This window comes from Phalacrocorax carbo, chromosome 3, assembly GCF_963921805.1.
Source record: "Phalacrocorax carbo chromosome 3, bPhaCar2.1, whole genome shotgun sequence".
Taxonomy (NCBI): domain Eukaryota; kingdom Metazoa; phylum Chordata; class Aves; order Suliformes; family Phalacrocoracidae; genus Phalacrocorax; species Phalacrocorax carbo.
In genome coordinates this window covers 112,276,892-112,300,618 of record NC_087515.1, presented here as the reverse complement: position 1 = coordinate 112,300,618, position 23,727 = coordinate 112,276,892, and the positions used below count along the sequence as shown (strand labels likewise).

At 38.9% G+C, this 23,727-nt stretch overlaps 1 protein-coding gene and 1 long non-coding RNA gene across 3 annotated transcripts; one reads left to right on the top strand and one right to left on the bottom strand.

The window, feature by feature from the left end:
• Positions 1 to 1,417: 1,417 nt before the first annotated feature.
• Positions 1,418 to 23,716, bottom strand: CPSF3 (cleavage and polyadenylation specific factor 3). Of its 2 annotated transcripts, XM_064448010.1 has the most exons (18): positions 23,585 to 23,716; positions 22,694 to 22,757; positions 21,925 to 22,022; positions 20,894 to 21,022; positions 19,748 to 19,925; positions 18,017 to 18,106; positions 16,223 to 16,373; positions 14,130 to 14,305; positions 13,587 to 13,745; positions 12,680 to 12,826; positions 11,533 to 11,685; positions 11,028 to 11,136; positions 10,177 to 10,275; positions 8,959 to 9,053; positions 8,305 to 8,392; positions 4,605 to 4,674; positions 3,905 to 4,001; positions 1,418 to 1,736 (listed from the first exon to the last, which is right to left on the bottom strand). In XM_064448010.1, the coding sequence occupies exons 1-18, from the start codon at positions 23,653 to 23,655 to the stop codon at positions 1,635 to 1,637; spliced, it is 2,076 nt and encodes a 691-aa protein (XP_064304080.1). In that variant the 5' UTR covers positions 23,656 to 23,716; the 3' UTR covers positions 1,418 to 1,634. The 2 variants fall into 2 exon arrangements, with proteins under 2 accessions (XP_064304080.1, XP_064304081.1); XM_064448011.1 differs by lacking the exons at positions 22,694 to 22,757; positions 23,585 to 23,716 and having other exon boundaries at positions 20,894 to 20,979.
• Positions 1,693 to 5,948, top strand: LOC135312674 (uncharacterized). The gene is made up of 3 exons (XR_010372361.1): positions 1,693 to 1,754; positions 3,058 to 3,149; positions 5,047 to 5,948. It is a non-coding gene; the product is annotated as an uncharacterized LOC135312674 (long non-coding RNA).
• Positions 23,717 to 23,727: the final 11 nt, after the last annotated feature.

The window sequence follows — 23,727 nt, the reverse complement described above, 5'->3', positions numbered from 1 at the left end:
GAGGGAGCTGGGGGTGTTTAGCCTGGAGAAGGCTGAGGGGAGACCTTATCGCTCTCTGCAACTACCTGAAAGGAGGTTGTAGTGAGGTGGGTGTTGGTCTCTTCTCCCAAGTAATAAGCGATAGGACGAAAGGAAATGGTCTCAAGCTGTGCCAGGGGAAGTTTAGATTGGATATTAGGAAAAATGTCTTTACTGCAAGAGTGGTCAGGCATTGGAAGAGGCTGCCCAGGGAGGTGGTGGAGTCACCATCCCTGGAGGTGTTCAAAAAACATGTAGAGGTGACACTTAGGGACATGGTTTAGGAGGCATGGTGGTGTTGGGTTGAGGGTTGGACTTGGTGATCTTAGAGGTCTTTTCCAACCTTAATGATTCCCCCCTCTTTCAAAGGGTTATTACTGGAAGGGAAGTACATCCTCCTGGGGAGCCAGGGGGCTGGAGGAGATGGTGTGCCCCGCAGGGTGGCAAGGGCCCATGGAATGCTGGTGGGAGAGCCAGCCCACCAGGGCAGCTGCACAGGGAGAGGAAAGGCATTGGGGACCCCCCCACCCCTTCTAGTGGCCAAAAGCACACTTTAAAAAGCATGCATAATTTTAAAAATAAGATTTTTATCTCAGAGACACTTCCTTTTTAAGAAAAGGCAATTGCCTCTTTTAAAAGGCTTCATACTCTTGTTTAAATGACAGAATTTGGGAAGGAAGGCTGTTCCAAATTCTGCTAATACTAATAATACACTAATACTGCTCTAAACCGTATCAGGTGTCAATTTAATCAGCTGAGAAAAGTGGGAAAGTTGGGTGTACAAGGGAAAGATAATGGTCTTCTGTGGGAAACTCACTTTCTGTGAACATTTTTTTGGCATGATTTACTGTTTGGCAACAACCCCAGCTAATTCAGAGTATCACAGTTGTAGCTGAAGTTTCTCTCCACATATTTTGGGTACTGATACCCCATTTCACTTTGTCCAGGAAGCCCATTTCACCAGCAGAGAGCCATCAGCGGGAGCAGATGGCTGCCGACTGTCACAGAAATAGTGACAGGTGCCATTTGGAGTTGAGGCTGTTACAGGTCATAAGCACTGACACCACTTGAAGGTGATTTTGTTCATCTAGTCCCATTAACGTCAACACCTGCATATATGTTTTAAAGCTCCCATTAACCTCAGTACGTAAACATAGATTCCATTTTAACTCTGTTCAAGCCCCCTTTGACTTCAAGCAGATACAAGTATGCAGGTAATTGCTTCCTTGAAAGGAGCAAAATTATATACAAGCTTGAATCTGAACATATGCAAACCCAAAACATACAGTTTATCCTCCAACTGGTTGTTAATCTTCAAAAATATAACACTCTCTCTTAGGTAGGTTATGAATTTTTTTTCTTATTTCTTGTATGTTCATGTAAGAAAAAAGAACGTATGCGCATTTTGCCTGATTTTATTACAATCTATATGCACAAATGTTTCTAGAAGGTTGCTCATCAGTTATTTCAAATAACTTAGCAGTGTCAAAGTCACAGAATTGATACACTTGACCTACTGAAGAAAAAAAATTAATTTACTCTTAAAAAATAGTCCAAATAAACTGAACATTTAAAAGACTTTTTTCTTTTTGATGTGTCTTAGGTATCTACAGAGGTCAGTATACTGGGCTGAGGGCATCATAAAGCCTCTGGGCAGCCAGTTCCACCATTTCACGAAGGGATTCGTCATCTTCGCTTCCTGGCTCACAGTCAACTGTCTGGGAACAAAAAAAGCAGTATGTTAGAACAACTAGCACTTCATATTCCTTTTCAGCATGTGAAGAATGGTCATAAGGGGAAAGGAGAAAGTAGTCATGCTAACTGGAAGTTATCAAGAGCAGCACTGTATGTTTTTAAAAAGGCTGCCAACATGTAGAAGAGTTCAGAAAAGATTTATGCAAGTCCTGCTGAGGAACAAGAAGCTTAATCTCAAGTTTTATGTTTGACGAATAACTTGTTTCAAAACTACCATGTAAAATGCATTAAGTTCTGTAGGATTACATTTAACTCAAAATCAAGTAAAGCCACACAAGGTTCAGTCCTTGGAGATTTCATTTTATCTGTGAATTCACCCACACTGTATTAGATTAATACTGTAAAACACGTGTGTTCATCAGAGGTGCAGGCACCTGTACTTGGGGAGCCTCCACAGTGATGTTCTCACACCCTTAAGATAATATTTACATCAAAAGAAAACCCCAAAGAAATTCACTTATCACTAAAACAAATCTTCCTAAAGATGCCCACCCAAACATGCAATTTCATCAGCGTTCAACCCAATGCCCTGACTGTTCTATCTCAAAAACAAAGGGCAGCATTTGCACAGTAATACTATTCTTGATCCTCTGGACTTTCTAGGCTCTATCTTCTCCAATTCAGTATTAACTTGTTACTCTTCTGAACAAGTAACTCAACCATGAAGGTTTTTAGTTTTTTTTTTTTTCTGGGTGTGTGTGAGGGGAAGCACCTGAAACAGCGAGCATGCATTTAATGTTATCTAACAAAGCTGTTAAAAGCATGTTAACTCTAAGAGCACTGTGTTAAGAGTTAACACAGAAAAAATAAATCCATGTGTCCCACCATGTAGTCAGATCTATACTAAACAATTTTTTATTTTAGTTTTTAAAGTTTTATAAGATGATACACATGCACATAAAGAAGGACAGATCTTGTAAAATGTGGTTCACAATGGCACAAGCTCGCCATTGCCAACACAGGATGTAAAATAAGTATTACAATGATACACACAGTTGCAGCTGAGTTACCATTAGGGTTTCTGTCAATACACAAGTCTTAACAATAATGACATATATCAGTATAATATCATATGAAAATTAAACCTAATCTAGTCTTGCTACTCTTCTACCGCAAGAGCTCTTTTCATCAGTCCTGTATTTTTCTGTACTATGTATTCATTGAAATGTTGCATATGTTTATTATATGAAAAAATATGACACAACAAGCGTTGTGTGTTAACCACAAAACTGTAACTTGCTATCCTCTTAAGATAGTTAACATACACTTCTTTTGTTTCAATAGGTAACAAATTTTGGGCAGGCACCAACCTTTTCTTCTGGGTTTGCGCAACACTTAAAACATCTGTTGCGGTCCCTAAGGACAGCATCTGAGAGGTACTCCAGTAGAATATATTACTACTGTGGATAGTGGTAATACATTACATAGTTTGAATATGTTATTAATAATGACAGGAAGCCAACACTAAAATGCTTAAGGACACGAAGGGCATGGTTCTAACGTTGTTCAAATAACTAGGTGTGGTAGCTTCTTAGGGCAGCCTTCTGACATGCAGGACATCCAATTCTGAGTCCAGCCAGTGAATTAGTAAAGTATTTCTTTTTGTGAGTATGGCACACTTTCAATTTAGCTACAAAAGGGTCAAGATGACAAAAAAAAAAAATATTAGCATCATTCCTACCCTGTGATTGCTCAATTATTCAGACCAGAGCTAACATTTTAAGAGCACTAAAAAAAATATGTGTGGGTTAAATCTGTTTCTCCTCTACAACCTTTCTTTATTCATTTTTATGCAAGTAGAGAGCTGCTGAAAAATACTGGGTTTCTTCCAAATTTGCTGCATTTGTCACACTACATTGCTACCTTTTTTTTAATGAGAAAACTCTCTAGCGAATGCTCAGCCTGCAGGCTGGATGAGTATTGCTCTCAGAAAGGCTGGGTACTGATCGGCTGATGAGAACGTCAGTGAAATTAATGGGAAGTGAATAGGTTTAGGCTGTTTTGGTGCCAAACACAAAACTAGTTCCTTAGCAATGGGTACCTGACATTCTACGCAGTGCCGTATACTAGGCTGGAGACTCACCTCTGCTAAACACGGTGCACACAAAAGCAAGTACTTTGCTGTACATACCCGAGTTTCCAGTGAAATGTTTGCAGTCTTCCCATCAACTGTGACGCACAGGACAGAGCCATCTTTTGAACTCACGCAGTCTTCTCCAAACATATCCCTAAAACAAAGATCTATGCATGTAAGACGTGGCCAAACAGCAAACTTGCATTTTTCTTTCTATTGATCTCAGACTTCCAAAGGCATTTTATCAGCAGAATACCTCCTTTCAGCAACCATTATTTAACCCACTCAGATAAAATTAACAAATACCAATCTAAATTATTGTAAGAGTATTTTAGAGCAGTATTTTACAGAAAAAAAAAAAAAACCTCAAAGGAAGGGAACGATTCCTTTCATTTCAAAAGGGGTAAGAGTTCTACCTAAATAACAGAACATACATCAGAGTAAGTTTTGAAGGAGAAGTGATCCGAAACAGTATGTTCATAAGCATGCATAGCATTATTTTGGGAGACAACTTAAAAATTTGCTTCTGGAAAAAAATAACTGGGCCCTGTATTAAAAAATTTTAATGATGCTGAGAACTTTTTTTACTGTACTTCTTTCTTCACTTAATTCCTGGCCTTCACAGAAATCAGACTGAATTAAATATGCACAAAGTATTTTTAAGGAACTGTATCTTTAAACTGTATTACACTAAAATTATTGTATTTACATGATTAACAGTGATCATTTTCCTTTAGAAAAATATATGCCAACTTACTGAAGCATGATCTCCATTCTCTTCCTATACACATCCATATCTACTTTTTTGGAAATCTTATGTACTGCAGCTGAAAAGAAAAAGTCATTTTACTTTCACAGACATTTGCTGGGAAGGAAAATTGGCAAATTGATACAATCTGGTTCCTAATTCGCTTTCATGATAAACAGTCTAAAAGCTATATAAGATATATACGTTTAAACGTATTATAAAGAAAATGTATTTTAAAAAAGATGGAAGAGTTCGGAAGTGTATACATTTAAAAGTTACATTCCCTGCACTTATCACATTTTAAAATAGACAACTTGGTAATTCTAATTCTCACCTCTTGATTCTCCTTTTTATTGTTAATGCTCATCACTTCTCACATTTCCTTTACTTAAAAGTGAAAATAATCAACTTCCACAATTTTTTGTAATCCCTCAATTTTCTATTGTTACAGGAAAATACTGCATCATGGAGGCTGGGAGCGTGCAGAGCATACATAAAGTAAAACTGGACAGCAAGTGGGAGTAGTAGTAATGGGCACAGACACTCCTGGAATGTGTTTCAGGATACAGAGTTTGAAACAAAAATTATGATACTGGTTTTATACTTGGTTTCAAGAATCAAGAGATAGTTTAAAACAAGTAATTTGTTTTTGCAAATTTAGGTATCTGATCATTAAAGGAATAAGAAGTCTATAGGAAGAGCTAGTTGTGAAAATCACAACCTGATCTACAACTAGAGTTTACTGTAAAGAAGGCTTCTTAAAAACTAGTTTTCAGGATTCCTAAATCATCTGAAGACCTCAGAGAACCAAACCCAGTGGTAGTTAGAATAACTTAGAAATTCTTTGAAGAACTTCATAATTGCAAGAGACCAAGCAAGTGCATCTTAAAAGTTTACCATCCCTTAGCTAAGGTGCAGTAACTGAATGTACTAAGCAAAATAATTTTATATTGTGTCATTGTTTAAGCTGCAATAGAGTTAATTTTCTCCACTGCAGCTGGCACAGTGCTGTGCTTTGGGCTTAGTCTGAAAATAATGTTGGTAACACACCGATATTTTAGTTGTTGCTGGGTAGTGCTTGTACTAGCCAAGGACTTTTCCAGCTTCCCATGCTCTGCCAGGTGCACAAGCAGCTGGGAGGGGAGGGGGCACAGCTAAGAGAGCGGATTCAAACTGGCCAAAGGGATATTCCATATCATGTAATGCCATGCCCAGTATGTTAACTGGGAGGAGCTGGCCGGGGGAGGCAGGCAGCAATCGCGGCTCGGGGACCGGCAGCGTCGGTCAGCGGATGGTGAGGGGTTGTATCGTTTCTGTTTTTTCCCTTTTTCCTTTTTATTATATTATCATTATTATTGTTCTTAACTCAAAATGTTCTTAACTCAACCCACAAGTTTTTATTTTTGCTTTTGCTCTTCGGGTTCTCCCTCCCATCCCGCAGGGGTGGAGGCAGTGAGTGAGCGGCTGCGTGGTGTTTAGTTGCCAACTGGGGCTGAACCACGACAACTGGAAGTGAGGTAAGAGTAGGCACATGCTCAACTGAGCAACAATAACTTAAGATACTTTGAATTCAATCTCTTGTGATCCTGTGAACATGCTCTAAAATACATGAGTGCAGGTAGTATTTGGAATGTGTTAAAAGCCCCAAATAAAGCAAAAAATCCTGCTAGTAGCCACACCTGAGATCAGCGGATAGAATCACTACCATTAAACACCATAAGAAATAATGCAAAAGGGCATATAAAAATAGAAAGAGGAATTAATTATGGAGGGAAAAAGCTAGATATTGTCACTAGGAGGTTGTATAGATGAAGTGGGGACTACCAAAAGTCAGCCCAAGGTAGATCTTACAAGATGAATTTAAAAAAAAATAAATAAATCAGCAAAACAGTGCAAGATTTTTCCGAGCTGTATAAAAAAGGGGGAGCAGGGAGGGGGAAAGGAGGTCAAAGTACCATTGAAAAATACAATTTCTATGTTTGGTTAGTTTCAGTAGAACAGAACATGAGGGCGTGGTTAGAAGGGCAAATATATACTGAAAATTATCACAATCAAGAAAAAAAAAATTACACTCTGAACTTGTTTAGGTCAGGGGGACTGGCGAAGCTTTATCCCAAAACAAAGGGAGAACTGCTATGTGCATTTATAAACTCAGGAGAAAGAATTTTTAACAGATTTCATGACTCAGGTGTGAAACTAAACACTTAAGGAACAGTGATTGCTATTTTATATATAATTACAAAATAAATAATAAAAATACAAGAGGAGTAACACAGGGAAAATAAACACCTATTTGTCTATATAGCTCTAGTGCTTTCCATACTGGTTTGGAAAGAAAAATCTGCTAGAAGTGTTATGAATAAAACATCACGTGGTGTTAATAAGAGACAGATCAAGCCAGATTCCTCACTACCAGTCTCCGATAATTTAAAAACATCGGTTATTTTACAGATAGACCTACACCATCAGACTTCAGTAGAGGATCTGATACAGAATGACATGAAAATCCCTTAGGTAAGATTAGACTATGTGGAACAGTACAGAATTTTTAACATTGGAACTGGCTAAGAGGAAGATGATCACAGAATGAGTTTACAGAAGGGACGATATGTATAGCACGGGATCTCAGACTGCTTTGAAGGCTTCTGGGTTCCAGCGCACACCTCAGGTGTGTCCTGGGTTCGTGACAGAAGGACCTCCTCACCTCCTCCCCAGGACTCTATTTTCCACACAAAGAAAAAAAAGGCACTAAGGTCACATGTGCCATGGGTCCCCTACTTAAGGGCACAGAACTTACCAGCTTATGAGATTTTTAAGGTGTGACCTTGAGATGATTTAATATAATCACTACTCGTATTGTCCTTTTGCCGAATAAAAAAAACCCAAAACCCAAAGGGTATTACTTTTATATAACACTCAGGGAATACAATTTTGGGTTCTGCTTGCCTGACCGCATCCAAACTGGAGATTAATAATGCTCTAAGACGGATACACAACTCTCACTTATGTCACAAGGGTTCACAAAGGCAGAATTTAATAGCTGCTAACATTGACCCTCAGTGGCCAACCCAATATTCAATACATGCTCCAGACTGTTAACACAGTGACATACATGTTCAAAAGCAAAACAGTGGAAAAAAAAATTGTTAACATTAGCAATCCCAACAGAACTGCTGTGATTCTCGAACAGCAACGTCAAACCTGGTCTCCGATGATGCTATCACTACCCAATAATATTATTTCGTTACAGGTTCTGGTAAGCGTAATTGTGAAATTAATCTGACTTTTTTTAGCATTGTCTACCTAACTGTTTCTGATGCACAGCCATGGGAATACCACTCATGAACGGTAATCATAACTTTCAAATGAGAAACTGAAATATTTAAATAAGAAATCATAAACTGTTTATACACAAGCATCTAAAGTGAGTAATATTTAACTTATTTAAAAGAAGGCCACATTTTCCATGGTCAGCTACCAGCTGCCATATAAGAGAAAGTTTCAACAAATGAATGTGTTACAAATAATGAAGACCAAGTTGTAATTTTGATTTAAGTACCAAATCTTACTCCCTAAAAAGTTTCATAAGGAGGTGAAGTACAATAGTGGGATTGCAATCTGTTGCAAGGCATTATATCCCTCTAAGCTTGATATAAAAAAATTTAAGAAGAAATGCCTCAGTTAAATAAGCACACGCTAAACTTAGTACCTTTCTGTATTTTGGGATTTGACTGAACTTCCAGTATCACTGTTGTCACGGTGTCTGCATACATATCATTAGCAGGATTTGCCACCCACTGGAAGATAAAAAAAGAAAATCATAATTGGAGCCCATTACTTGGACTGAAGGAATAACACAACATAAAAGCAATGTAACATTCACAGCATTCTCCTGTTTGCTTTTCTCTGAATTCTAGCTTCAGGTGACTGTCATACATTTCACACCAAACTATTAACCATTTTTAACTTGATATATTCCAGTAACTTCCCAGGAAAAATTCAAGCTGTTGAACGTTTCTGAACACATTTATGAAATAGTTGTTAATCACCACAACTATCTGGGGGAGGGGGAAGGAGGGAACACCACTTGACATTATTTCCAATTACTATTTGCCAAATAAAGAAGGGCACCGAATCTGCTATAATACTCTCGAGTCAGGGCAAAAAAGAAACTAGCAGCAGCTAAATGAAACAACATGCATCGACACAGGACCATAGCTCAAGGGAAACTTTGCTCTAGCTTTCGTTCTATTTGTCACCCAACAGACAACTACTTGAAACATCTAATCCTGCATGGCATCTCTGATACTATTTTGCAGAAACTAGAGAACAAAATACTTCTTTCTCCCTCAACAACACCCACCTCAAGGACGACCATGCCTGGTTCCTGGATCACAGTAATATTTTTGAAAACCTTCAAGGCTGGTTTTTGTTGGATTTCTATTTCTTCTACATCACCTAAGAAGTGATAACAAGTGGTTAGCAAGACAAAATTATACTGAAAATAAGACTAACTTCATCTCCATAAGAAAACAGGTCATTTTAAGAACGCTGTGATAATCATCACAACTGCTCACGGCAGCTCGCAATTAATTTCTAAGCCTGAGGTGTGTACTCTCCTCCCTTGCCTAACAGAACAATTTTCTTTGGTCTGGATTGTTTGGGGTTTTTTGGTATGTGATATTGGCCGGTTTACTTGTTTTGAATTCTCATAGCTGACTGGATCAGTACTGGATCAGTACATGTGTACCCCAGCGGAAAAGAAAACAGAGAAATTTAGTGCTCCAGTTGTGGAATTGACCAGCTCCTCTTGTACCCTGAAAGGATACCCCATTGTTTACATATGCATAGAGGATAAAACAAAAGCATTTTTGTGCCAGGCAGTGCTCAGGCTGAGAGACCTGAACACTGACTGAATACAGGTTCCCTCTTCACTAATGGTATGAATTAGATCCTGACACTAGAGAAGAAAAAAAAAATCCTCAGCTTCAATTTTGGGAAGGGATCCTGCAACATGTATGTGCCTGTAATGAACTAGGAGAGGAGCTGCCCCCATCCTGTAAGAAAACCAGATGGAGGCCCTGGGGATCACACTTGTGGCAGACTTAAATGCCTTCTGACTCAGAAAATGCCAAGAAGGTTAGATCCTTGCCTCTCGGGGAGGAACAAATGAGACTGACTGTCATAAAGGATGACAGAGCTTTTGTTTTTATTAATTGGATGGCATTACCCACTCTATTTTGGGTCTGCAAATAAAAGATCAATCAATAAATTTTGCATCAGAGTAGCTATGGCACTCACTTAGGGGGCTGATAGGAGACAAAAAATCAGCCTAGGCTCTGTATTCTGTATACTCATGATTTTGTAGTACAGCTACAGTAGAATCCCCCCAAAAGGGGTGTCATACTCATGAACTGGGTCTGGCAGAAGCTGTGTAATCTAATGAAAGTTGTAAAACATGAAACAAACGGGCCCTTCAGTTAGCGGAAAAGATGCTTCCGCTCAGAAGACCTCTGAAGGCCATAAGTTGTTTTAAAAGTTGACCACTATAAATCATGAACAAGTCTTTCCAAATACGCACCGGTAAGTTTTTGTAGCTGGTAATAAAGCAGATTAAAAGGGCCGGTATACGGAATGGCTTGTGTCTGTGTTACTGTGCTCATCGCCAAGTCTGTATAATCTGAAAGTATTTTAAAAAGTATGTATTAAAAATTATCCCTTTGAATTTGCTTCCTAGAAAATAAAACTGTCACTATAGATAAATAATGGCATCAGTACATTCAAGACAGAGGGCTGAAATAGACAGTTTGTAAAAAGGAGGGTCTGTTATAAGACAAGTAACATATTTGTGGGTAAGATACCAGCAAAAGCTTGTTACCTTGTCATACCCGTTAAAGGCAAACAATGAACTAGGACAGCAGAATTGCTTTCCTGCAAGCTTTTCCAACATTACTACTTGTTTAGTTATTCTTCTATTTTGAGAGTAGATAATTTTCTTCAGTAATAAACAGCACAGGAGCAATACACAATATTTTCAGTGTACTGTAGCTTTTTACACTAAAAACTAATGACATTTTAGAAACTGGCAGGACAACCGATCAAGGTGCTCTTCTGTTCTCACTGGCACGTTTTATGCTTATTCATACAGAGGAAGAAGTTTTAAGTAACCATAAGGGGAACAGAATTTTGCTTCTTTTACAGAAAGAACAAATTTTTTTAAACTTCAGTGGACGAAGATTCAAATGCCTTGCCTCTCACTCCAAGTTCAGAACTTTTGGCAAAGACAAGCCAAACTAAAACAAAGATGCTCACTAATTGCTTATCAAACACAAAATCACAGGAAAAAAACCCACGCAGTACTGTGTTTTAATGCCAGAAGGAGGACACAGTACGTTTCAATTACCTACTGAGCATATTACGGTCTGTACTTACTGGAGAGGTCACATGGAGAAAGGATGTGATAGTTAAAATTTCTTTTAACTAGGATTCCAGAAATTCTCTGTCCTTGCTCTGGTTTCTTATCTGCTAAAGATCCCATCACCTGGAAAGAAAAAACACACATAGTGCAACAAGGCAGTCTGAAGTACACACAGCTTAAAGTTAACTAAGAAGAGGAAATACAGTTTCCTTAGGAAAAAAAAAAAAAATCAAACATTATAGAAAATTAACTTTGAAAATAACAAACATTCTGAGATGTAACACAAGAAAAGGTTGGAAGAGTGAAGAGCAAAAAAACCCAAAACAACCCACAAACCCAAAAAGTCCCCCCAAAACCAACCCCCAAATACAACTCTAAACCCAAAACATTTGCAAACTTTGAGCCCCTGGAAAACATACACAATCTGAAACCAATTAAAAACAGAGGCTTTGAAAAAAATGTGTAGTTCTTATCCCAGTGCAAAACACTTGTACAGAAAGGAAAATATTGATTTTATACCTTGGCGAGTTTTTCTCCTCTGAAGTTTAATGTCACAGCTTCAGTGTTCCTAGGATTGTGAACTTCAATATGAACTTCATCATTATCCTCATATTCCCGTATCAATGCTGCTTTCAATCTGGCCATTTCATTCTGCTCACCATGAACTAAAATCTACAGAAGGACAGTTTTCCTTTTAGCATAAGTTATTTGTCCAACCAGACATGCCAAGTAAGCAAATTATCCAAGAAAACTGCCATCTTCATAAAAATGCAATTTCATGAGGTCACAATATGTGAAACATGAGCTCAATTATACTACAGACAGTTCTGTGCACATCTCTGAATTCTATGCATTATTCAAAGGCCTTGATTTCACAACCCTGAGCATTAGTAGAAAAGTATATGCAAATAAACAGAACGCATTACAGAAATTCCATTTAACTTTTCATGAACAAACACACTGTTATATTACAAAAGGGAAGTATTAACTTAAGTTCAATGATAAAAATTAGCGAGCTTTACATTTTTGGGTCTGCATGGAGATAAACATATAGATAATAAATATGCAATTCAGTGAGTGTGCTTATTAAGTTCATGATTTTCTTTGCCAAGTTAAATCCTCTTTTCTTCTGCCATGATTTGTTTTATTTCTTATCTGTGCTTGCACACTGATTCTTCCCCAGTCTCAGCAAGTTTCAGATCCTAGTCCCCATTTTCGTATTCTGGTCCTTCACACCTCCTGCTCCTGTGATATGCTCGTCCTTTTCCTCCCAAACGCTGCTTTTGTCTTTTGCTGCTTTTCAACCAATGTTTTCTTGCTTATTTTGGGGCAAATTTCAGTGAATTATTCCAATAGCAGTGTCCCCAACTTAACGTTGTCCTACACCCTATTTTACTTGCACAGAGCACTGCTGAAACAGGTCATGGACCATACCACTTTCAAGAAAAGTCATTCCCAGATATCCCACGTGCAGACAGTCAAGAGCAAGTTCACCTTTACTTTGCTAAGGTAACACGATGAAAAATGGTTAAAATCTCCACCTGTTATTATTCAAACCATAGGGATGCTGGCTACTGCTAGACACCAGCACCTGCCTTGATGACTCAAGGCTGTGAACTGGTTTGATGAATCCCACTCTGGAGAAATGGGCAGCACTCATACTAACCACATGTGGAGGTTTCAGGGCCCGGATAAATTCACTGGTTTGTTGATAATCTGTGTGAGCAGAGAAAGAAATGTAATCCACAGACATCTTCAGCGGGAGTTTTTGCCCTGACATAGTAGTGATCTCTTCAGGTTCAGACATGATGTGCTAGGAAAAAAAGAGCACTTCAAATAAAAAATTGAAAGCCTCTTACGAACACCTCATAACTAATGCTTTACATTTCAAAAAATCAATGAAATAATATTGGCAGACAGGTTAAATGTGAAGAACTGAAAAAATCTCCCAGATTTCACAAAACACACACTCACAAATGAAAAAATCATGCACCACACATACCATTTCACCTTCTGTATCCTCAGCAGATCCGGGAGTTCATTATTCTTCCAGATACATCACTCTCAAATTTGCATTGAAATTGTAAGTGTGATTTCTATCTCTAAAGGCAAAACTAGATGCTCTGGTTGCCCTTAGCTGCTGGAATTTGGAAGGCAGGGTTTCGCTCTTTACAACCAGTGACAAAACATGCGCAAGGCAGTATGATCTCTGACACGTAGGTAGTGTTAGATTCAGTATCGACTCCTCTAGAATTAGGGTGAGCTCCCCTCTCAAGAAGTTAAATGGTGGAGGGGTCTAAAGATGGAGAAAAGTATCAATCATTCTTCCTCATGACAAGACAACTACTCCTGCTCCTAGAAGGGACTGTTTTGTATAACATCACTGGAAATGGACATATGCAAGTTTTCTGTACTTTTCATTAGTATTAGCCAAAAGCAATTAGTTTTGTCTACATAATTTTTCATACCTGACAACAATCTTCTAGGTAAATCCAAATAAAGACACTTGCTATTAGCCAATTCTTTTCAAACATAACTTTGTATTAAGAACTTGTGGTGCATTAACAACTCACCTTAGCAAGCGTTCCTTCAACACAGTACCCTGCTATAATTACTCCATTTCTCTTATCTGTGCACCAGCTCTCAAACAACTCTCTGGATAAGCCGCTCTGCATCATACCTGGGGAAGCCATCACAACACTTGGGCCAATATCATCAAAATGATCCATACTCTAAATGGACAAAGAGCAAGACTATCAGTTGCCATAACTCACTTAAATGAAGGACAGCCCAGCTGCACCCTTGAACAATGTACAAGTAGAGCCCTATGTTCACAGATTATAGCCCATCCTCCTAAAAAGTGCCCTTTGCAGGGAAGTTTCCCCTACTGATGCCCATAAGGAGTAAACTATAAGCACAGAGATCTATAGTTGAAGAAAAGTTGGGGCATAAGCTCCCCTCAACCAGCCCTCTAAACACTGGGACAGCAGATAACTCAGATATAAACCTGCACCTAGTCAATCTATTAGGACAGTAAACATGCAAACTATTCAGCAAACATGAAGTCTTCTGTCACCCTTCCTCTTTCGTAAGAGAACGAAGAGAACGAAACTTACCTTCAGATTACTAATATGCTTGAAAACAAATGGATTGTTGATGTTAATTTGCTTGCGGATTTTGTCATTCATGGCATTGACATACGTCTGATAAACTGCCATACATTTCTTTGCCAAAGAGGAGGCATAGTATATAGGGATATCATGGAGTTCAGGATGATTCTGCCAGTATTCATCTAAAAAGCAAAATGAACAAGAATAACAACAACAGAAAAAAAACCCCAACCAACAACCATGCAACCCCACCCACAGCATTATCTCCAAAATGAATCCTTCTCAGAAATGTTAATACTTCTAAAACGGATTAGGAATGTGTTTTGTCATTCTTACTACAGAAAATCACAATCAAGGACTTTTTTTTTTCACCTGCTCTACTAAAGAAGAAAAAGTGATCACCAACTAAAAATGTATACAATGAGTACACACACAGAGGCAAACAAACAAGTAAAAGATGAACTTGAGATTTTTGGCAAGTCAAATTCCAATCAATCACCAGCCTCAGCTAGAAGGTATAAAGTATACATGATATTACTCAGCAATAAATCTACATTTACAACAATGCAAGTTTTACCACACCGCTGCAATAAAGCTAAAATGTCTCTGTCAAATATTAATTACAGATCCAACAGCAAGGGACATCTGCACATAGATATGCTGGTGAAAATTCACTGCCTCAAAGTTCTGTAAAACAAACCAATGGAGTTCAAGGCGTGAAGGGATCACCCAGTTATCAAGCCTGGCTTCCTGTATATCACCAACAGTTATATTTTACAAGGTTAACTGAAACAAAAACCAGAAAAAAAGCCTCCACTGAGCACAACTTATTTTATCACTGATGACAGTAGCCATGACCTTTACCAAACACAAAGAAGATATCTGAATGCAGCTGTACAAACCTAACTTGCTCATTTTCCCACTTGGATACAGTTCTGCTAGTCTAAAATATATTTATATTGTGCAAGTGAGGAACAATAATCAAAAAATAGAGATACTGTCTGGTGTACAGACACAATGGTAAAGACACAATGGCTGTATTTGTACATCTAAAATTATATGGTTTTAACCTAACATTTTTGATTTGCAGACAAAGCTTTTCAGAACATCTCAGAGAGGCTCACTCTTAATATGCTCAAGTGTAAGGTGGAAACAGCCAATGAAAGATAACCAACAGCAGGGCTTAGAGTGACATTAGGAGGCCACACACATCATGACAATTTTCTATACCGTAACACAGTATTTTGTTTTTTGCAGGCACTAATGAAAAGAAAAAAAACAAACACAGAGCCTGCGGGCTCATCTGAATAGGCATGTGAGATGCAATTGCATTTCCTGCCTAATTAAGCATCCAATTGCATGTCTAGCTATACTAGACATTATTTCAAGCTTATCTTTAGGAATTCACTTTAATTAATTACCACACAGCAAGGAGAGGCCAACAATAAGAGATTTAAAATGTTCAGTTTTTGTCTCCTCTATTAAATAAAAAAACCTCAATCAATGATAAGTAGTAAATAATCTGACAACACCCACATACCACCCATTGCTTAGATCCAAATTTCTTATCAACATTTGAATAGACCAGTAACACATTTTGAAAGCATACCAGTTTCTAATGTTGTACTAAACTGAAATGGAAAATTAGAAGAATTTCAAGTATTTCAGGTTAACATTTTAGATTCAATACAGTAAGTATTTTAATTCTGAGATAGTTATCTTTTGGTCTTGCCAACAGTTACATGAGCAATATTTTTAAAATAGAACAGTCATGTTTTGATTGCTTCCTTTTCAACCTGTAGTAATAGTTCCTATTTGCTGAAATCCCAGTTCAACAAGATTCAGAAGTCAAGCATGTATTACCATGTCATTATCTTTTCCTTTCTAGGTGTCCTTTCTGCCTCACAAAGCAGAACTGCCTCGATTAGCTGATTGAGTTTTTTCATTTGAACAAAAAGTATTACATATTCTAAGGTAATTAACATGCTGAAAAATGGCTGAAGAGTTGTTTTAAGAAAAAAATCATTATACCTGCACATGAAAACATTCTCATTTAACTTTCTACGCCTTTTATTAAGAGGAGCTGGGAAGGTACATACCTAAAATTAAAAGTAGTTCTTGAGCTCGACCCAGGGCAAACACAGGAATAAGACCTCTACCTCCTCTATTTACAATGTCGTGAACGGTATTACAGAACCTTGCCTCTCGCTCTTCCCTTTTTTCGTGGATATGAGTACCGTATGTGGATTCCTACGTACAAAGAAACCTAGTATTAAAAGTAGTGACACAGAGACTAATTCCTGATCTTCTCTGAATCTAACAAGAAAATGCAGAAAAATGTAATGTGTTGTTACCACACAGGGGGCAGAGGGGTAAAGGGAAAAATCAAACCCACCCCCAATTCCCATAACCATTCCCACTGAGATAATCAAGATTTCCCCTCCCCCAAGTCCCTCCCAGCAATCTGGGAAGACATATCTGGTCGGGGGGGGGGGGGGGGGGAAGTAGAACTATAGATTTTTATGCTTCTTTTAAGAGGTTTCAAATTCAACATACTTCTTTTCCTAATTGGAAATGCTGCCACTGCTTTGATGAACAGGTTATCACATTAACATGGCTTAATACTGGTATGTGTGCCACAGTTTAGAAACACCTAGCCTAATGCAGGAATTACACAAAATACAAATGTTTGATGTGATTTTACAATGAAATAATTATCAGTTACAGAGAGGAGTTAGAAGGGACACAAAGAATGAAATAATTTTAAGCATTACTCTGAAAGATCTCACTGTTCATTTCCAAATGAAACAGTTGCATTTAATGTTCCCCCTGAGCTTCTGATTTTATAAATATGGATTCAGAATAAAACCATTTTTCTCAGAAAACAAAACCAAAAAATATGGAGTAGCCCTCAGGGCACATCCACCCAGGACAAATTCCCAGCGAACATCGTTGGAAGCACGTTCAGATACACTAAAGAAAGCTATCTGGCTAAACCAAGGTTTGTACAATACATCCAGCAAACACAAACTGAAACCTAGTAAATATCCCATCTTGTAAAGGTTTGTCTAGAGGCTTAAGGAGCTTCATCACAAGGATTGTAGAACAAAAATTAGACTTTTTAATTCAGTGAAAAGAAATGTTGTAGTGTTCTGAACACCTAAGCGTTTGGGTATTTAACACAAATCACATACTACTATTAAACCTCCACTGGATTTCTCATCCCAATTTAGCTCTAATGAATATCCTTATACTTATTGTGCTAGTTTTGGCTGGGATAGAGTTAATTTTCTTCATAGCAGCTAGTATGGGGCTGTGTTTCGGATTTGTTCTGGAAACAGTGTTGATGACAGAGAGATGCTTTCTTTACTGCTGAGCAGTGCTTACACAGAGTCAAGGCCTCTTCTGCCTCTCACCCCACCCCGCCAGCGAGCAGGCTGGGGGTGCACAAGTAGCTGGGAGGGGACACAGCTGGGACAGCTGACCCCAACTGACCAAAGGGATGTCTCACACCATATGACGTTGTGCTCAGCATATAAAGCTGGGGGAAGAAGGAAGGGGAGGATGTTCGCAGCAGTGGCATTTGTCTTCCCAAGCAGCCGTTACGCATGATGCAGCCCTGCTTCCCTGGGGATGGCTGAACCCCTGCCTGCCCATGGGAAGCAGGGAATTAATTCCTTGTTTTGCTTTGCTTGCATGCGTGGTTTTTGCTTTACCTGTTAAACTGTCTTTATCTCAACCCATGAGTCTTCTCACTTTTACTCTTCTGATTCTCTCCCCCATCCCACTGTGGGGGAGTGAGCGAGCAGCTGTGCGGGGCTCAGTTACCAGCTGGGGTTAAACCATGACATTATTTAATTACTAGTTCAAAGAAATAATTTTGTAAAACTTACAATTATAAGAATATCAGGTTTAATATTGGGGATCTCAGCTGCCATCAGATGTCTGTCTTCCTGTCTTGAGAAATCCCCTGTATATAAAAGCTATGAGACACAAATAGAAGCAGTTATTCTGATTACAGGTTTTACCAGGTCAGCAGTCTTTAAAAAGCTGCTAAAAAATATTGTTGCTATACAACAAAGACAGTTTTAAGGAATTTATGATAAACAGATCACTTGTACTTTAACCAAAGGCTCTTCTGATGTGGACAATGCTTATAATATTAGGTCAACAGTACTACAACATGCATATTTTAACCACAATAAGTAAAGATATTTCAAGCAGTACCTTATTTACAACCGAATAAGGTAAATAACTATTATTTGTTCGGGATATAAAGTTGCCGTTTTCAGCATTTTGCATACATGCACTGACCATTAAGAAGCAAAAATTGACGTAACAGAAAATACAGCAGGTCCTAAGTGGAAGTACAAAGGAGATAAATCAGCATTTACATAACAGAATGTAAATATAATGAATTATCCAGCAAAATCACTTGAAAAAAATCCTTCTATGATTTTCTGATACCTAAAAAACCAAGCCTGTAATCTAGCCAGTTTTCCAAATGGAATGATCACGTTCCCCATTACACCAAGAAATAATTTGTAACTGTTAGTAATTTTTAATGGATTCTTAACTGCAGTGTGGAATGTAGCTGTGCCCAAAATGATGGTTTCAAAACTGATCATTTATTACTTAACAATATTCCATTGATGAAAATGTGAATAATAACAAAATACACAGTCAGCAGCAGCAGATAACTGGTCTACAGGTAACCTACTATCACATTCCTCATTTGCTTCACAGGGAATTAAATAAAATAATGGATGTTAAAACCCAACCTATTTGAGTCATGCATAGTAGGACGGAAATCTTTCTCCATCATGCATTCATTAATCAGCAAAAAAAAATAGGCAGTAAGCTATCTATATTTTATTGTAATCACTGTAAATTCAGTTCTATTTCTATATGTTTTTAAAACTTTTAAAATCCTCAATCATTAGAAACAGTGAACACAGTCCAACTAGACAGCAAGCCTCAGGACCACCATGTCTCTTCCCCCTTCAAGGCTGTATAAAACTTTTCTTGGGTGGTGGTTATCCCACTGAACTCCAAATGCAGGAGATTAGTTTCAAGTAACTGGTTTTGACATGGCACTGCCTGTGATTGTATGATGACTTATTTAATCTCTCTGTGCCTAAAATTAATAAGAATCCTATTTCTTTAGGTACTTTAGCATAAGAGTGTTATGAGAAAAATATAACTTGCATACTTTGACAAAAGCCATTTAAACACTCAAATGGGCAGACATGGTCAGTCAGAATTACGAAACCAAACATCTGTTTATAGATTTTACTAAAATGCATCTTCCGTAAAAGTGCCTCAGCTATCAGCTACCTCTGCGTGGACCAGCAAGAAAAACTGTGTGTTTATTGGTTCTAAGTCTGAGTCATAACTCACTCCCACAAAATCCAAACCTTCTACCTGGTTCAATACATGTGTCACTTGCTAGTTTTAATCAGTGAGAAAATATATGATCTAAGCCAAGGCCTCTCACCTTGATTAAAGTCCAAGCCTATGTGACAGCTCCCACCACAGTGATGGGGCTTAACAGACAATAATACATAATTAATGACTAAGTTAGAATTCAGGCTTGATTTCAACTATATAATAAAGGAAAATACCTTCACACCAGCTATTTCAATCATAAACATGGCTGCTCCCAGAACATGGCCTGCGTGGTAACACCAGAATTTGATTCCTGCCACCTCTTTCACTTCATGGAAGTTGATGGTCTCAATCTTGTCCATGCTCTCTTCAAGGTCTGTTTCTGTATATAGCATGTCATCCGCTGATATATTACTGGATATAAGTGAAATGGCTAAATATCAGCTCATCTTACCAGCTTAGATCATATAACAGTTGGAAAAAAGGGTCCTGGACTTTTCCCCACTGACACTAAGAACCCCATTCAGCAACGCTGCATCTCCTGCATAAGAAATCAAGTCCAGGTGCACCTAAGCAGAGTTAAAGTGTCTTTCCTTGGAAAGGCCACATTAGAACAGTCTTTTCAGTTCATGATCTGCTCTGTATTTGTCTAAAAGGACCAACAGATTCCCAGCCCTGGACAGAGGTCTGCCACTCAGCCTGTAACAGTCCCCAAACACCAAACCAAACCACTTTTCCCATTGGCCCGAGACAAACAAGTTAGAAGAGGAATGTTTATCAGGTTTATGACTCAAACTAGAATCTGCTTCATTGAGATACGCTCAGGACCACTGCACTCACATACAAAAGATGTGTCAAGGCATGTAACAGGAGAAAAAAAAAGAGAAAGAAAAAAAAAGAGGGGGGAAAAACTTACACGTTGGGGTTTTAACAGAGCATTCTTTGTACATTTGCTTACATTTGATATTTAATTTGACCTTGTCCAGAAGAGTGAGTTGTATCTTTAGGGCCTTAAAATTCACTACTTCTGTGAACCGTAAGAAAAAATACAGGCCTTATAAAGCATAAGAACAGATGAGTGCCTTAAGAGACAGACGGGGGGGGGAAAGAGGATACTATTAAAGGTCCAAATAAGGCAAATTAAAAGAATGAGAGGAAAGAAGGACAGATTTTTTTTTTTGACTGATAGGAAATTATTTGAAAGAGGCATTATCCATGAGGCTGTAAGATGATTCATTACTTCTAATCTGGTTATAATGTTGTTACTTGTAGCCACATCCAGGTTCATCCAGCCACCTTTGGTGGCTTCATCTTAAATTTCCTATTGGATGTATAGGCGAAATAATTCAGGAGCTGAAGAGACAACCCATGGGTCAACTTACCTGACCTTGACATAGTCTGAAAGCAGCCATCTGTAAATAGCTTTTGTGGCATGAGTCATAAACGTCCTTCCTTTAAAACTTGTTTTCTGCAAAAACCATGGTAAAGCCCCACAGTGATCTAAATGGAAACTTAAAATAGACACACAAATCCAATGAATACGTTGACATTACACAACACTAAGATATATCATGTAATTCACTGGATTAACATAGCGTCACAAAAATCCAGAAACTGAATTTTCAACCTCGTTGTTAATTTGCTGTTATATTCTGTACACTAGTGACTAAAAACGCAGCCAAGAAAAGGTAACAGTAACACAGGAAATTCTCCATTAATTGCAAAAGTTTTACCTGTACACTCTCAGAATTAACTTTTTTTGTAATGTAGATATAAATTTAGGGGGAGAAAAATAACAGGAACCAGGAACACAATAAATGTCGAAGACAGAAGAAAGCTAACAAACGTGATCCTAAGTTTGCACGTAGGACACCAGATTAAAACATGTACTAGAATAATTTTATTTGGTCACACTTCTAGTTTGTCCTATCTTAAGGAAGTACTTTTGAAACACAGGTAGAACAAGCATATATCACAAAAACTCAGTATTTTATAGAGACCTGGTTATGACTGGTTAAGTCATTTACGTGAGACTCTCCTTGTCTCTCAGCCACTAAGCAGTACTTACTCCACATTCAAAGCTTGCCTAACACTCTGAGAACCTTTTTCATTCAAAGTCAATAGAGCAACAATACTTCCCAGCAGTCTTTATGTAGAAAACTCATTCTAGAAGCTGTCACACTGGTGTTAAAACAGGTCAGGTTATAAAAAAATCAGCCATCGCAGTGAGCTCCAAGGAGAGCCGTAATGCCAAAAGTGACTGAACATCCGTAATTTAAAAAAGTTGGAAACTAAAATTTTGCCAAGCCATTACCATCTATATGACACCTGTTTTCAGCCTATCTTAAAATCCAACAAGTCAATCAGCTCAGACCACGACCTCAGTATATTTGTTCTTTTAGGTGCAACTTACTGACTGATCAGGAGGAGATCGATCTCAGCAGGATCTATCAAATCAATGTAAGGAAGAGCATCCATTCCTTCCAGGCCAGGATGGATTCCACAGTCAAGCTGAAAAATGAAAGAAAGTTAAAGCCTCTAACAGAACGTATAAAAAACCCTCTTCCATTTTGGTCTAAAATATAGTTACTAGTGACCAGTAACTTTTAACATCATGCGAAAGAAGTATTTCTTCCATAAACACTGCTTTTAGCACTGAATTTCACATCTCGGGCTTCTGTCTAGATGACTTATCTCCACTGGGAAACCAAACACCTTTCAAAAAATCCCAGTCTTTCTTTCTAACTTTGTACCTATGCAAGCCTTCATTCACACTTCAACAATACCTGAATATACAGAACCAGTGTATGCAAGTTATTTCAGCCACCATCTGAGAAGACAGCTGGAAAAGGGAACGAGAACACGTACATGTGTACAGGTGACTGGTGACATGCAACTGTTGGTAAACATTAGCCTTAGGTTCCACTGAAACCTAGTACGTGTAAATCTTAGAATCTACGTTTAAGACATACATTCTGTTTGGGGATATGGATTTATTTTACGGACAGCCTCTGTAATGCCTGCTATCACATATGTCATATTGCTTCAGAAACACACAAAATGTGCCTCTTCTAGCACAGCGGCCAACTTCCGTGAGGAGGCTGAATTCAACCCGTGACATCTTTTTGTGACCCAAAGTACCACAATGAGAGGGCGTACAAATACATTCATGCAATAATTACCATTATTTTTCTTCCTTTAAACTCCAGAATAATGCATGACCTTCCTACTTCTTGGCCAGCACCTCTGCAAAAGGATACAAAAGTCATCAAAATTAAAACAACCCACAACGTACAGATGTAACTCTATACTGGATGCCTTTAGCGGGACTATTTTTCTGTGTAGAAACATAGCGTAGAGAGTGTAGAAATGACGACCGCACAGCCCTTTTAAGCTCAGATATTTAAAGTAACTGAACAGTTGTATTTATGCCAATGGAGATTCGAGCCCATATAATGCTGCAGGATTAAAAAAAAAATATCTGGTTTTGGGAAATTATTTTGGTCTCTTCTTGGTTTTAGTGCAAGCCTGCACACTCAGCTCCCATAACGATACAACGAATTGAAAGTTTAATTAAAAAACAAGTTACTTTTGGCCGAATAAACTTGACGTAGCACCTTCAAGTTGTGTCCAGAAGTTAACTCCTGTGGTGCTTCCAGGAGCACCTTCAAATTGCGTTGGTATCTTTACCAGGGAAAAAAATCAATTTAAAATGCTAGGAAACCCACAATGTTTTCGAGGTACAAAAGGAAGAAAGGAGGTTTCTCCTCGGCCGACGCCTCGGTGCTGCGCCAGGGAAGGACAGCCGGCCCGGGGGCTGCCGGCCCCGCGAACGCCGCGCGGCGAGAAACCAGGAGGCCACAAAACAGGCGCTTCCACGCCACGAACTGGCTCGGGCTGCCAGGGGCACGCTCCCGCCTCCCCTGTCGCGATACAGCACGACCGGGGACACCCAGCCGTCCACGCTGAGGGCGGCTCCTACCCGCACCTCAGGCCGGCCGGCCCGCCCGCCCGTCGCCCGCCTGTCGCCCCCGCCCCGGGCTCGCCCCGCGGCTCCCGCCCAGGGCGCTCACAGAGGCCGGATGAGCAGCTGGTCGCTCTCCTCCGCCGGGATGAGGGCTTCGGCTTTCCGCTTGGCCGACATGGCGGCCGGCGCCCCGCCGCCGCAGCCCGGCGCCCTCCGACCCTCCCTCCCTCCCCACCGCGCTCCCCCTTC

What these genes read in the sequence shown, in the direction of transcription:
- CPSF3 (XM_064448010.1), bottom strand. Translation starts at nt 23,655, where the DNA reads ATGTCGGCCAAGCGGAAAGCCGAAGCCCTCATCCCGGCGGAGGAGAGC. An exon ending in AGCATATTAGTAATCTGAAG is followed by an intron (nt 13,746 to 14,129) that starts GTAAGTTTCGTT and finishes TTGTCCATTTAG; the next exon opens with AGTATGGATCATTTTGATGA. An exon ending in ACATTTCACTGGAAACTCGG is followed by an intron (nt 1,737 to 3,904) that starts GTATGTACAGCA and finishes TTTTGTTCCCAG; the next exon opens with ACAGTTGACTGTGAGCCAGG.